The sequence below is a fragment of the Mastacembelus armatus genome, chromosome 4 (assembly GCF_900324485.2).
Source record: "Mastacembelus armatus chromosome 4, fMasArm1.2, whole genome shotgun sequence".
Classification (NCBI taxonomy): Eukaryota; Metazoa; Chordata; class Actinopteri; order Synbranchiformes; family Mastacembelidae; genus Mastacembelus; species Mastacembelus armatus.
The window spans coordinates 66233-82720 of record NC_046636.1 but is presented as its reverse complement, the minus strand read 5'-3'; the positions used below and the strand labels follow the sequence as shown (position 1 = coordinate 82720).

At 40.6% G+C, this 16488-nt stretch overlaps 1 protein-coding gene across 2 annotated transcripts in view; it reads left to right on the top strand.

The window, feature by feature from the left end:
• grin3bb (glutamate receptor, ionotropic, N-methyl-D-aspartate 3Bb) overlaps positions 1-16488 on the top strand; it is a 40821-nt gene that overhangs the window by 12312 nt on the left and 12021 nt on the right. Inside the window, exon 2 of one of the 2 annotated variants that reach the window (XM_026304540.2) lies at positions 15066-15706. In XM_026304540.2, the coding sequence (XP_026160325.1) occupies positions 15066-15706 (641 nt within the window). Of the gene's footprint in view, positions 1-15049; positions 15707-16488 lie in introns of both variants that reach the window. The other variant, XM_026304541.2, reaches the window with a different exon arrangement.

Genomic DNA, 16488 nt, shown 5'->3' with positions numbered 1-16488 from the left:
ACAAACTGGAATCTGTCCGATAAATAGGATTGGAACCACTTTAACGCTGTTCCTCTGATACCAATCACATGCTCCAGTCTCTGTAATAAGATGTTGTGGTCAATGGTGTCGAATGCTGCACTAAGGTCTAGGAGGACAAGTATCGAAACAAGTCCATTATCTGAGGCTAAGAGAAGATCGTTGGTAACTTTCAACAGTGCTGTTTCTGTACTATGATGTGCTCTAAATCCTGATTGGAAATCTTCAAATAGTTCATTCCTGTGTAAGTGGTCTGATAGCTGCTTAGCAACAGCTTTTTCTAGGATTTTAGAAATAAATGGCAGGTTGGATATTGGTCTATAATTAGCCAAGACTCCTGGATCAAGACTAGGCTTTTTGAATAAAGGTTTGATTACTGCAGTCTTAAAGGCCTGTGGTACGTAGCCTGATACTAGAGATAAATTTACCAAGTCCAATAAAGATGAGTTCATTAATGGCAGGGTGCCTTTAAGCAGTCTAGTCGGGATGGGGTCCAAGAGACACGTTGATGATTTCGATGAAGCAACTACTGCACCACAGAGATGTTGAACCAACTCCTCTTGTTGAATAGATCTTGTTTATTTTAATGATGCCAGCTATGAGACACTTAAGGGGTGGGGGACAGAAGAGATGGGGACAGAGAAAGAGAGTGGATAGAGAGAAAAAGATAACAGCAAACAACAACTGCAGTGATGCATATACAGTACAAACAATATCAATGCTTATACTATCTCAGCAATACAATGTGTAATAACAGAGTTCAGCTATGTGTGTTTCTAAGAACCAACAAAGCTTCAAACACAGAAAAGGACAAAATGAAATTACAAAAAAATCTTTTATTCTTTTATTTAAATCTTTTTTTCATCAGAGTTTCAATGTGCTTGCTGGTTTCAGGCCAACCAGCAGCAGTGGAGCTGCAGGTGGTGTGAACTGGGTGAACAAACTGAATTTATTTTTTAACAGATTTGTCACTGACTCTCTCTCGAAGTTGCCTCTCAACCCTGACTAGGAGTTGAGGATGCCATCATCTATCTGGTCAGTCGTGTCTACACCAGTGAGAACTGTCAAGATCATGTTTTTTTAACTCCTCCAGCACCATCTGACTGGCTCTACCAGGTGAGAAACCAACAGCAGTGCAGGTAGACATCCCCCTTGTGTCCTGGACTGCCTGACTGGCAGACAACATGCACCTGCTGCGCTGTATGTCAGAGTGATCAGCAACACTGGGATCTGCAGGGAACTGTCCTCTCTCCCTTCCATTTCATCATCCACCCCACAGACTTCAGCTGCTGCCTAAATTCCTGCCACCTTCAGAGGTTTTCTGACTGCAGCAGTCAGATGTATCGGTGAGCATGAAGAGAGAACAGGGGGGTGGTGGATGACTTTGTCATGAGGTGGCTTCTCTGACCCCTGTCTCTACCTTGTGGGTCAGTGTGGATGTTGTGGAGGAGTACACATACTTAGGGGTGTACTTGGACATTCAACTGGACCACTGTATTAATGTGGAAACCTTTCACATGAAGGGCAACAACTGACTCTTTCTCCTGAGTTGCCTAAGGTCCGAACCATGCTGAGGATCTTTTATGAGTCTGTGGTAGCCAGTGCCATCTATGGTGTTGTGTGCTGGGGCAACAGACTGTAGGACGCCAACAGACTTAAAATGCTCATCCAGCATCATTTTTACTTTTTTGTTTATTTATATTTCCCCTATGTTCTTTTATTTTATATATGTGGAATGGAGCATGGTACCAAAACAATTTCCGATGAGGGGGTTAATAAAGTATTTGTAGTAGTCTGAATTTCGTTTTATTCCCAGAACGGTGATTTCCACCACCCGCACTGTACACACCTTACCCAGGTCTTAAGAACACGTTTGCAATTTTGCACTTTATAACACTGCTGCATATCTTATTGCCACTACTTGAATGTTTTCATTATATATCTGATGTTTGATTTTTGTCTCTTTTAAGTTTGTTTTTATAACTAACAAAGCATTTTGTCCAGGCTCGTCGCCATCTGCTGGCAATTAAATTCTCTAAGAAAGATAATTTTAACACAGAGGAAGAAAGTTAACGGGGCGAGGAAGACGAGGAGTAAGGCGAGGAGGGAAAATGGAAGCTGAAGGAGGAGGATGATCAGAGGTTTAGCAGAGAACAGAGATTTCATTATCGACCTCCTCAGCTGTTGCTGGACTTTAATAGAAGAAGAAAAGTGTGTATGATTAAAGGCAGAGGACTGGGGGGAGGTTAGGGTCTGATAACACCAACCAATCAGAGAGCAGAACAGAATAATGACCCAATTCTGTGCCTGACAGCCCTGAACTGTCTGTCTTTACCTGTCTCTTTCTTTTAATCACCCCCCTCTGCTGTTTGTTTTGTTGAGTCTCACAGAGACATGTGCATATAAATTTTATACCTGTGCTATCATCAAGCTAACCTGTTTCTCTTAAAGGGCCGATTCACAACTTTCAATGTGTCTCTTGTGTATGAACATGGAAACAGGGTTCTCTTGTTGCTTTTATTTCCATGTTCACTCTGCACATTAAGACATCTATGCATAACATTTCTAATGAAATTAATTAGAGGACAAACTCCACCATCTTCGTTCTGTGTAAATTTAGTCTCAGGTTTCTCCAAAGTGAAGCTTCTACACTCTCAGTACATATAAGATGGAGATTTTTTTTTTTAATGTTTCAGGTGGTTTGGTACAAGAGATTAAAAGGTTTTGTTAATATATGAGCTGTTTGTGTAGAAGAGTCTGTGAGGCTAACGCCTTGAAAACTCAGAATCACTGACCGCAGCTGTTATTTTCACATGGACTGTATTACTTCTACAGTGCAGTCATTTTATTACCCTAGCATAGAACAATCCAGAGAACAGTAAACCATGATGGCAAGGATCACGTTCAGACCAGACAGTGGTAAAGCACATCAATAAAAACAGTTGGGGTTTTTTTTCTAACCAAATTACATTCGTGGAAAATGTGGTTCATTCTACCTTAATTTCCTAGTTCTCTAACAGGTGATATGTAGAGATGCCAGTTTTTTGTTTATTATAGGGTTGTGAGGAGTGCGTTATAGTGTGTTTGAATGCCAGATGTCATGTCGATCAATTTTATTTAAACTTGGTATGATGTGGATGTAAAGAATGGGTATTGCTGCTTAAGACCATTTCTGTGTTTGGTCCTGGAAGTTGTTTTGGTGTCTCTTGGATTCTTTGGTCTGTGAAGCAAAAACTTTTCTTTGGCCACTCACATCTTCATTCAGATCTCACAGAGATAAGCATTAACTGAGCAGCACAAAGAGCAGAGTTCCAGTGGAATGGGTGCCATACTCTTGTAATAATGGTGTTAAATAGTTTTTCAGCTGAAAACTAAAAACTCCCAGGAGAATCTCATTGTGATGATGGCAGGGTAATTCTTGCTTAGTTTTATTTTCAGCTTTAGCTATCCTCATTTATCAAAAATAAGTGGTTCTGCAATTTTGTGCTGTACATTGTCATAGCACTGTGTTTGCACCCCATATTCCTCTAGAAGTTTTTATTTTTAACAGTCCATCATCATAACAAATAAAACAACCTGGTGGTATCTATACTACAGTTTTCTCTGCTTCTGTAGTTTTTAATGTTTCTGGCTCTGAGTGTGATGATGAGTTGTGGTCTTTTCCTGAGAGTTTAACTCTGCAGGATCCTCCCAGCCTACAGATGTTTCTTCTTTGATCTGCGTCCTCCCCATCAAGTGAGGTGATGCTGCAACTGGTATTGCATCTGCCACAGCACCACTGTAATTCCTCCTTCCCCATCAGCTGGTCAGCTCGCAGCACAAGAATACCAATATCTGCTGCATCCTTCACTGAGTTTGGGCAAAGGAAGAAAAAATGTTTAAAAACTGAGTGAATCCACATGAGGATCATCAATAATTCAGAATGGAGGTTAGTTTGACTGCATCAAAGAGAAAACCTCACTCTGCTATTTGTAGTATATTGGTCAGATGTTGAAGGGGTTCAAATTAAAATTTTTTGACTCCTCAGGGACATTAAATATCAGGGCAAGGTCTTTTATATTTTTACACTATTTTTAATTTGTTTCAGCCTTTTTGTAAATGTCATGCAGAATAGGTGCTTTTCAAAGATAATGGCCAGAGATCATAGCAGTGTGTTTGGTCATACAGTGGGTACGGAAAGTATTCAGACCCCTTTAAATTTTTCGCTCTTTGTGTCATTGCAGCCATTTGCCAAAATCAAAAAAGTTCATTTTATTTCTCATTAATGTACACTCAGCACCCCATCTTGACAGAAAAAAACAGAAATGTAGAAATTTTTGCAAAGTTATTAAAAAAGAAAAACTGAAATATCACATGGTCATAAGTATTCAGACCCTGTGCTCAGTATTGAGTAGAAGCACCCTTTTGAGCTAGTACAGCCATGAGTCTTCTTGGGAATGACGCAACAAGTTTTTCACACCTGGATTTGGGGATCCTCTGCCATTCTTCCTTGCAGATCCTCTCCAGTTCTGTCAGGTTGGATGGTGAACGTTGGTGGACAGCCATTTTCAGGTCTCTCCAGAGATGCTCAATTGGGTTTAGGTCAGGGCTCTGGCTGGACCAGTCAAGAACGGTCACAGAGTTGCTCCGAAGCCACTCCTTTGTTATTTTAGCTGTGTGCTTAGGGTCATTGTCCTGTTGAAAGGTGAACTTTCGGCCCAGTCTGAGGTCCTGAGCACTCTGGAAGAGGTTTTCTACCAGGATATCTCTGTACTTGGCCACATTCATCTTTCCTTCAATTGCAACCAGTCGTCCTGTCCCTGCAGCTGAAAAACACCCCCACAACATGATGCTCCCACCACCATGTTTCACTGTAGGGATTGTATTGGGCAAGTGATGAGCAGTGCCTGGTTTTCTCCACACATACCGCTTACAATTAACTCCAAAAAGTTCAATCTTGGTCTCATCAGACCAGAGAATCTTATTTCTCATAGTCTGGGAGTCCTTCATGTGTTTTTTGGCAAACTCTATGCGGGCTTTCATGTGTCTTGCGCTGAGGAGAGGCTTCCGTCGGGCCACTCTGCCATAAAGCCCCGACTGGTGGAGGGCTGCAGTGATAGTTGACTTTGTGGAACTTTCTTCCATCCTCCTACTGCATCTCTGGAGCTCAGCCACAGTGGTCTTTGGGTTCTTCTTTACCTCTCTCACCAAGGCTCTTCTCCCACGATTGCTCAGTTTGGCTGGACGGCCAGGTCTAGGAAGAGTTCTGGTCGTCCCAAACTTTTTCCATTTGAGGATTATGGAGGCCACTGTGCTCTAGGAACCTTGAGTGCTGCAGAAATTCTTTTGTAACCTTGGCCAGATCTGTGCCTTGCCACAATTCTGTCTCTGAGCTCCTTGAGCAGTTCCTTCGACCTCATGATTCTCATTTGCTCTGACATGCACTGTGAGCTGTAAGGTCTTATATAGACAGGTGTGTGCCTTTCCTATTCAAGTCCAATCAGTTTAATTAAACACAGCTGGACTCCAATGAAGGAGCAGAACCATCTCAAGGAGGATCAGAAGAAATGGACAGCATGTGAGTTAAATATGAGTGTCACTGCAAAGGGTCTGAATACTTATGACCGTGTGATATTTCAGTTTTACTTTTTTAATAAATTTGCAAAAATTTCTACATTTCTGTTTTTTTCTGTCAAGATGGGGTGCTGAGTGTACATTAATGAGAATAAAATGAACTTTTTTGATTTTGGCAAATGGCTGCAATGACACAAAGAGTGAAAAATTTAAAGGGGTCTGAATACTTTCCGTACCCACTGTAAATGCCACTATTTTGAGACTGATGTTTGCGGAAGCTGATGAAAAAGCTTAAGCAAAAAATAACTGAACTGGACACGATGAAGGCAATGTTTCCAAGGTAGATGATAAAGACATGAAATGCCCACTGATTTGTACACAAGAAATAAACTTACATTGCATTAAGTGTTAAAGTGAGTCTTGAAGTCAGGGTCCAGATTTTTAATGGGTTAGGATTAGTAACACGTTCTAGTCCATATCTTACTTTCTGACTTCTCTCCTTGGATAAACACTGGCATGGGTCTTAAGAGTTTTAATAGTGGTTCCAAGCAGCCGTTCACTCAGCAAACAGCCAACAGCAAAGTGTTGTTGAAAGTGCTGGTGTTGACAGCTGGTCCAGGATGCGTAGTTGACGTTCTGAGAGTGACTGTCATATCCTTCATCCTGTGGATCAGAAGATAAACAGTAGAAATGTCATTTGCCACCTTATTTGTTAAACTTGATTTATTCAGGAAATCTCTCTGTGCAGTCCAAATGCTGTAGATGGAGGACATTATTGCATAGGTCAGCCCAAAGTTTTGGGCACAGGACAACCTGGATAGGGTCGATAGTCTTTCGCAATCTGATTGGCCAACAGCGTGGTTTGCTGCAAGACATCATGTTGCAGGAAATTTAAGTCTGGTCAAACTTTACTAGATAGGTTGACTCCCTCACTGTGGACTAACCACTTTCAAATACTCAGAGGTGGATGGTTATGTTGCTCAGCTTGTTCAGACTAAAATAGCTCAGGTCTTCGATGGGCTAGGATGAAATGGTTTTGACATTATTGTTTCCTTTACAGTGAACTGTAATATCTGTGGTGGTGTGGTGACTGTTTATCTAATCCATTGTCATGTCAACATTTTTATTTGTGCAATGCTTCAGTTTATGAGCCAGTGCCTGCAGAACTAATGAAACTCCAATCAGCACATTTTAAAATGTTTTACCTATCAAACGGAGAAGGGAGTTCCTCTGTGGTTTGTTACTACTTGTTGTTGCTACTTATGGTTTCACTGAAGTGCCCTTGCTATGTTTTCATCTCTCAACACATTTCTTCTGAACATGTTCACATTGTGTGTATTTTCTGTCTCATCCAATCAGACGCACCAAATTAAGTGATTCAGTGTGTGTTGTGTTGACAGATAATGTGGTTTTCACACTCTTTAATGTCTGGTGGGATTGATCCACCAAATTTACTTAGCATGCATCAGGACTCTATTAACTTTAACCTTCAGTTAATTCAGTCTTTAACAGTTACATCAGATGACCTATGATCTCTGCTATTTGATACACTAATGATGTGGCTGGTGACATCATTAGGGGGTGGGGCTCCAATGAGATTTTTGTTGCAGGGAAGTGAAGATCCTGCCACTAATCGACTCATCTTTATTAGACCTGGTGAATTTATCTCTAGTAACAGGCTACCTACCACAGGCTGCAGTAATCAAACCCTTACTCAAAAAGCCTAGTCTTGATCCAGGAGTCTTGGCTAATTATAGACCAATATCCAACCTACCATTTATGTCTAAAATTCTTGAAAAGCTGTTGGTAAGCAGCTCTCAGACCACTTACACAGGAACTGAGGATTTTCAGTCAGGATTTAGAGCACATCATAGTACAGAAACAGCACTATTAACCTTTTATGACCTACCGTAGAACAAGTCCATCAGAGCATATCTTCACATTTTTATATTCATACTCTTAATGTGAGGACGTATATGGCACAAAGTGCTGTAACTGACAGATCAGATTTATAGCAAAGCTGCGGTCTGCGATATAGCGGTTTTGTTGTGTACGCATTTTTTGAGATTTGTCCAAACTTATTTGAGGCTGGAAACAGCACTCTTATTAACATATTGAATGTATGATATGAAAGTGTAAATTGCCTGCTTTCATATGCAATAAAAATTATAAGCTTTTAAAAATAGATATGCAAATGAGATTGCTTCCTTTAGGCAATGTTATTAGGAAGCACTCTGTTAATTACCACTGCTATGCAGATGACACTCAGTTGTATCTATCTATGAAACCTGATAACACAAACCAGTTAACCAGACTTCAGGCATGCCTAAAGGACATTAAGGCCTGGATGACCAGTAACCTTCTACTTTTAAATTCAGAAAACAGAAGTTATTGTATTAGGGCCTAAAAACCTCAGAAAAAGCTTTTCTAAAATTATAGCTGCTTTAGATGGCATAGCCCTGGCCTCCTGGACTACTGTGAAAAACAGTGTAGTTAATTTTGACCAGGACATGTCCTTTAACTCACACATAAAACTGCCTTCTTTCACTTGTCCAACATTACCAGAATTAGGAACATCCTGTCTCCAAATGACGCAGAAAAACTAGTCCATGCATTTGTTACCTCAAGGCTAGATTACTGTAACTCATACTCATACAAATACTCATTCTCATACTATCTGTGGCTAGAATGGAAGGCAGAACCTTTAGCTATCAAGCTCCTCTCCTGTGGAACCAGCTCCCAGTCTGGGTTCAGGACGCACACACTATTGTGTACTTTTAAAGATAGACTTAAAACCTTCCTACTTCTCTCCTCTCCTCTCCTCTTTCCTCCTGTCTCCCCACCTCGCCTCTCCTCTCCTCGCCTCTCCTCGCCTCTCCTCGCCTCTCCTCTCTCCTCTCCTCTCCTCTCCTCTCCTCTCCTCTCCTCTCCTCTCCTCTCCTCTCCTCTCCTCTCCTCTCCTCTCCCCTCTTCTCCTACTATGTGGTCACGTATTATTACTCTTAGAGAGCCATGAACCAATATAAATATCTGTGTAAGTATCTACAACAGCTGCAATGTCCATCATTCATAATATAAATTACATAAATATATTAACATGAAAGGAAACACACATTAGTATCACATACCCAACTTATATTTTGCATTAAACATTCAACTTCTTATTTACATAGAAATACAGTCTCATGGTGAAGAACTTTAAATTTGACATCTCTGAGGTTCCTAAAACTGCCCCATGCCAAGTTCACACACTGGTGACAACCAAGCTGAGAGTGTAACAGGCAGCATTACTCTGGTTTTGGGCGGATGAGGAGGTGCAGGTGGAGCAGCGTAGTGTCGAGCTGGTCTCCTTCTGATCAACAGAAATATGGATGTGCGTACTGAAGGAGGTGGAGGTAGACTGGTTAGACCTGTTAGAGGTCCTGGTCGAGTTGGCTGTGGGCCCATGTGATCGGGAGGAACAGTGATTATCTAAATGTGGGATGTAAACAGTGGACAGTGTAATGTGTCTGTGCCTGATGTGATGGATGTGGGCTCTGTGAGAGCCAGCAGGCAGCAAGGCTCATTGATCTGTCTGTTCTCTTTAATCAGATGCAGAGTCTGGACTCTGCTGAGCTTTTAGTGAGATGAAGCTTCAGAATGTTTTTAGAAACTGAGCCACAAAGACTAAGTGAATACAACCGGAGACAGGACCTGAAGCTGCTGCTCAGGCAGATATGTTTTATTGTACTTTTAGCCTCCCAACATACACTTTCAAGACAAAAAAAGGCAAATATGCCAGATTCTAGTTGGAATCTGTCAATATTACATTTGATTATAGATACTGGAAACAAAGAACAAAACAAGTCCTGTGATAGTCTGAACTGTCCAGTGTGTACCCCCCAGCTGAGCTGTTTAGTGATCTATTCTTGATGAACTGATCAGATTCACCCACTTACACTTACAGATTATGACACTGGTGGCTCTTGGACATTTATTCTGAGTTGCACCCGAGACTAAAGGGCACACAAAATTAATCATTTTGTCTGCGTTTTGTGTGCCTTCATGGCTTTTCCACATCTCTTTTTATTTGACGCCTGGGCCTGGGGCCACTCGGCTTATTTGATCATTAATGTTTGTCATGCTACTGCCATGATCCCCAGCCTAGAGACTGTGGAAGAACCTAGCAGCAGTTATGTGGAACTTTTGTACGTTACTGCAGCAAGTAATTTGCCACTCAGTGGCGGTACAGCAATGGGGTAAGATTTTTGTGTATGATGAAGAGGTGTACAACAGGTTACGGGAAAGGGGTTCAGTCTGAAATGATACAATGCTATAACAGAGTAATTAGACTGGGCATGGTTGTCAGTTTACCTGTTTCAGAGTTAAAATTCCAGTTTCAGACTCATAGACCAAGCTCTTTAATATGGATCAGCTCACTTTGACAGCAGCACAATGAAAATCATTTAATACTGCGGTGTACTTATACAGAACTATTTTCCTTAAAACTAATTGAATGCAGGAGTCGTTTAACATTTTTGGCTCAGCAGCACCTAGCTCAGAGCCAGCCAGCCTTTTCTAAATCTACTGTCCAATAACTGCCTTCATGCTGATTTTACTTTGAAGTGACACACTCAGCACACCACTGTCCACTGAACAGATTTACTGAGCTAACTAAAGTTAAATCATAAATGTATGCAATCAGGTTTTAAACAGTAATAAATTAAGTGAAAATCAGTTTACTGTAGTTGAGCAATATGAGGTCATTTGTTGGATGAATCAGCGTGAAGGTGATAAATTGTGGATGAGTCAGCATCATGATCACACAGGGAGAGAGAGATCTTATTGCCTCCGGGTTTTATTAAGACTGAATAAAAAAGAAACTAACCTGAATTGTGGCTGTGGACAATATGATTAAAATAAATCAAAATAAGTAATAAACTTTTCTAACCCAGCCTGGGCTGTGCTGTCAGCTCACATTAGGACAGAAAAATAATGCTGCCAGCTGCCCGGAGGATCCAGTACAAACTTTGCTCACATTAAGTTTTCCAACACGATGGAAGACAAAACCCTGCAGCCAAAGGCCTGCAGACAAACCTGGTTATTTAACATTAAGATGACTGAGGACTCCTTGGGACAGAGAAGCTGAGGGTGGATATGATCAATGGAAGAGCCTGAACCTGTTACAACAGTCTATCTGGCTTCTGGTTGATCAGTTACACCTGAATGTGTCAGGCTGGTTTTTCTCAGCTGTTAATGAAGTTTGTTTGACATTGATTGTAATTTAATCTTTCACAAACCTGAATCTTTCCATCTCTCTGTTGTTTCATCTAATCTTTATATTTTATTCAGACTTCACTGAATCACCTTCTTTCATTCGGGTTCTTTCATCTTGTTTCTGTTTCTCTGTTTTATTGATTCACTTTGTTCCTGAGAGTTGACAAGAGACTCTCACTCTGTTTTTAGTAACTGACAACACTTTGAAAAGTTGACTTTTTAATACACAATTATTTAAATAACTCATAATCAATTAATATTGATCAAGATAAGATATGATACGATAAGTCTGTGACGATGGCAGTGTGTAGTCTATACAAGCTAAAGACCCATTCATGTTTCCTCCTCATGGAGTGCCTTGTTGGATGACGGATCATGTGGAAGCGTTAATACTCTAATTAATTTTTATTTAATTGAATTATAGTGGCCATATTTCCCTTTTTACATATGATGTGTTTCTTCATGTTTCCGTAAGAAGCTGCTGCTCAGTTGGTAAAAACTTGCTGTACGAGTATTTTCCATTTTTGTCTCAGGAATTCAGTGCTCGACCCCAGGTCTATTTAAGAATGCCCTGATCACTCATTTATCTCACCTTTGACAGAGCGGCACCTTCTCATCCTGGCTTGGCAATCAGACTAAACCTGGATGAGCTAATTCAATCAGGCCAAGCTGCTCTTTTTCAGTTATACTGTGATCCCTCAGTCCACATTTGTGCAGTGCCGGTTTGTGACCCTTTGACATGGAGGATTATTGGTTCTTATTAGAAGTAGATGGATTGTGTTTTAAAACCAAACAAAGCATTTTAACAACAGTTTTGCTTCAGTTAATACAGCCCTTCATTATCTGGGACGCCCTGGGGCAGACAGACTGGGGGTATGACTGGTTGTATTCACTTATAAAGAGAACTGTAGAAGAAGAGCAGCCACTTCAGTAATAAGGAGTCAGCAGTTTTTACTTTACCTTAGGAGATTCTTTCTGCTTTCATGTGCAGAAACAAAGACCCTGTTACATAGAAAAGGTTTTTCTGTAAACTTGATTCTTTATGTAACAGATAGAGTTTAGTAGATTAGATTAGTTTAGTTTAGATTATTACATGTTTAACAGAAAGACTAAATACAGGTCCAGGTCTTTAAAGTGGCAGTTGATGAGGTCTTCTCCCCTGTGTTGTTTACCTGTGATGTGATTAATAATGCTCTTCTGCTGCACTGAAAAATGTGCTCATTTCGACACTGCAGCCAATAGGTATTCAGCTGCTCATGGTTTCAATAATCAATATATAGTGGTTTGTCAACAATCACGAGAGTGAGCAGTTATCCCAGATGATTGAATCCAGCTTTTTTTAATCAGCCTCTCAGGTGTGTTTGAAGAGCTGGCAGAACCAGATATGCTGTTTCACAATCAGAACATCCAGCATTACTCATTTGATCTTGAATCTGTTAAGCCACATAAGAAGAACAGGCCCCGGGAAGCTCAGGCACCTGTCTGATGTCAGAAATATTCCCAGCATGCACTGCAGCTCACTGCTTAATGCCACCAAGAGAAAAAGGCTTTGTCCCTTTGTGAGGGACAAAGTAAACATGAAACGAAGTGGTTGCAATGCAGTAAACTGTAAAGTAAAATCAGCTGATGGGAGAAAGAAGCAAAGTGTGGTGAGATGTGGGAGGGAGGACGCCTGCTAGGACGTGACAAGACAAAGTAAAATGGACATAACTTTGTGTCAAGAGACACATAATCAAGTGACAGGAAATAAAGTGAGAAAAAAGATATGTGATGCACATTAAGTTGATGTGGCGTTTAGTGAGTGGGTAAAGTCAAAGTTGTGTACAAATTATTGTACTTGTATTAGTAGTGACAGTGAAAGCGCAAGTGATTCTTGTATTTGTCCTGCTGATGATACAATAACAGTATAGAGGTTCACATGATTTTTACACATAAGTTAACCCATGCAAGCAAAGGACTGCAAAACTGTTGCACACTGATGTCTCATAGCTTTTGTTTTTCTGTGTTTTTATGGTTTTAGGCTTATTTTTCATGCTCCATGTTTTGCAACACAAACTGCCCTCAAGGACAAATAAATTGAATTGATTGATTGATAGAAAGTAATGTTAAGTGCAGTGTTTTGATGCAGATAGGTGAAGTAAAATTAAAAAAGTATAATAGACCAGAGCAGGCGTCCTCTCAGTCAGTATGGTTCAGTTTGACATCTTTTCTCTCCTCAAACAAACATTTATCTTTTTGCAGGTTTGATGCTTTAAATCCTTAAAGATCCACCTGTCATAGTGTCGTCATGTCCTGCATCACCATAACGGAGAAAAGAGCAAGCGAGCATCTCTGATATGTAATTTCTCTCTCTCTCCTGATTTCCGATTTTACATTGGTTGAATTCTGATCAGGACAAACACTATGTCGACATGCAGCAAATCAACCCTACAACGAACGTAACTGAACCCTAACTTAGAGATAAACAATTAAACTGTGTCAGAGACGAGCCGACTTTCAGGGTCCCGGCGTCACCCAGACTCACCTGAGGACAGAGTCACGCCACATATCTTCTCCATCTGTGTTTCTCCATCTTCTGTCTCTCTTGACTATAGAGGAAATCAAAATGCTCCAGATTTAAAAAAAACAAATGAAAACACCTGAACTGACGTAGTCAGTTAGTTTGATTCTTCTCATCCAATCTTCAGACTGAACCAGATTTCTACTGCATTCGGACAGGGGGGAGGTAGGACAATAGTATGAAGTGTAATCTGTGTTTGGCCTGAAGTATCCGAGCCTGTTAGCACCATGTCAGAGGGATTTAGGCGGTCCACAGGGAGAGATTCTGCTGTGAAGTAAATCAACTCATTTGCAGGCAGAATGAAACTGTGTTTGCTGTTAGAGTCCAGCAGCTCGAGCAGAAACAGAGACTGACCTTCAGAGGTCAAACTGCTCCTGACTCCAGGTCTGTGGAAAATCACTATTGCATTTCATTTGTCACAGAGAAGGACAGACACTGAAACTGAATTTAAACACAGAGACAAAATCTTATTGTATTCAGGCTGTTTCACAACTAACCATTTTTACACAACGACTCCTAATAAATCTTCACTGTCCTATAAAAACCATATATCTTCAGCTTCACCATGAGCTCAAAAAAACAATCCTGTCTTTACTTTGGGGTAAAAAAGATCTCTTTAACATATGACGCAGTAAAATATCCTCAACCCAAATCAAAACTCATTCATTTTAGTTGAAATATTCAACTCACTAGAATGTATGGTTAGCCCAGTGAAGAAACAGAAGACAACTACACATTAAAAATTTCAAACTGATAAACATAAAAAGGTCATTAATAAAATTAAAGGGCTGCCACTTCACAGACATCACAGGAATAGAGGTAAAGACTAATGATAGAAATGAAACATATGCAATTAAAGATGAGTGAAAAAGCTGAGAATAGATCCTAATATACACGGTGCAATGACAGTACCCATCTTATGAAGTACTGCACATCAGTGGTTTACATCTATGGGTAACAGAATGGGTGGCAGAGTCATTTTCAGATGACCTTATCAAATAAAATGCTTTATAAGTAAATAAAGCAAGTTATGCAAAAAATAAATTAATACTGTAGACAGAATAAAATACAAATTCAGGTATCCTCTTCACACAAACCACCACAATCACTAATTTTTAATTAATTTAGCATATTAAGTTGACATATTCTAATAGTGTGCAACATGCTTCCCAAAACCAATCGTTAGTTTTTTATTTGTTATTTGGATCCTGATTGGCTTCCAAAAATAGTCAATAGTCTCCACACAAAATAAAAAAACAGCATCAATTTAAAATCGCACTGAATCAGTGGAACAAGAAAATATGAACATCAGAAAATAGGTGACATTTTATGAAAATGTATTTTAGAATATTCTGCAGGCTTATTGATTGATTACTGGAGAACATAGCATTGTAAAATAAGTTTTAGTCTGAGCAGTAAACTGGGAAACGAAGATTAATAAACAAAAGAGTTAAAGTTCTCACAAGAAGTCCATGTGTCCATGTCAAATCAAAGACTAAAAACTGATATTTTAAGATCAATAACAAAATGTAGATGTTTTTCTGATGCACTTCTCTAACATACGTTCTCTGTTTGTTGTTCTTTATGTTCCAGACTTATGTTTTTCTTCTGAACAGGGTTAAATAGTTTCATGATTTATTCTGTTTAACCCCTATCTACTAGTTTTCATCCTGTGCAGAACCGGTTCCACCTGCAAATGGTGACAGGGGTTTCTGAGTCTGGTCTGTCCAGCCTGTTGTTGACGGTTCTGCAAAGGTCTGGTTGGAGAGAGGGTACCGCAGTTCTGTGTCGAGGCTGGGAGGAAGCTCGAGGTCTCCTGCGGTTCCTGGATGGTCAAAACGGAGCATCATGGGACAGTGGGGGTGGGGCCACCTGGCACCTGAGGGCCTTCTTGAACCTCACGCAATCGGCCCACGATGACACACAGATCCATGACTTCCTGTCTCAACACTTCAGACAGAACCAGCCCCCGCCAGCATCAGTGCTGCTCTTTGGGGCTGACCCGCAGTGTGTGGCGGCGGTTCTGCAGAGCGCCCAGGATCTGAGTCTCACCTTACCCATGGTACACTGGGTGCTGGGCCAACCACTCAGCCCCGACGCGCTGCACGCCATCGGGCTGCCGCTCGGCCTGCTGGCCTATGGACAGGTAGATAGGAAACCACTGGACTTCTTCATTAGAGACGCCTTGCAGCTCATTACCAGAGCTGTTGCTGCAGCAACCATGGTGAGACCGGATCTGGCTCTGATGCAGAACATGGTGAACTGCTTCGACAAACCCAACAAACATGAGGTGCCATCGTCAGGACAGTACCTGTCCAGGTAACTCTCACTTGTGTCACTAAGATGTAAAATGTAGTTTAAAACATGATTGTTATTTTATCCACTTTTATTTAACAAAAGCATGTTTTAGGGAATGTGAGGGGACCTGTCTGTTTTCAGTCCTGTAATAATAATCACTGTTGTGGGCCGCTGCTGGTGTAGCGGTAGTGCGTCTGCCCATATATGCAGGGAACGCCGGTTCGACTCCCGAGCCGGCCATCGTGTGCAACCTGTATGTCTTCTTTCACTCCCTCCCCTAATTTCCTGTCTCTCTCCACTGTCCTATCAAATAACGGCAAAAACTCCCCCCTAACCCTAACCCCAAATATATTAATCTTTGCACAGCAACAAAACATGTGGGAATGATTAGTGTTTATGTGCCTGAACAATCTTCATACTTGTGCTATAGATAGATAGAAATAGATTGTAATTTATTTTAATCATTATGAAAACGCCAACAATAGATTATAAATAGGGTTCACTCACAGTAGATGTGATCAAACAATGAATTGAATTGAAATGAAGTGAATTGTTTACATATGTGTTTATGTTTTGTACACATGAGGACCAGATGAGTTTCCGTGTGTTATCTTTCCAGAGGTGTAACATGGATGTAAATTCCTTATAGTGAGTTGGATTCTTCCATCCTCACCTCTTAGACAGGAGGAGTTAAGAATCCACACAAATTAAGACACAAATGCATTAATAAAAATTTATATTTCTAAACACCATGTGTATATCACGTGTTGGAGACTGAACTACAGAACATAAGGGTCTTCACA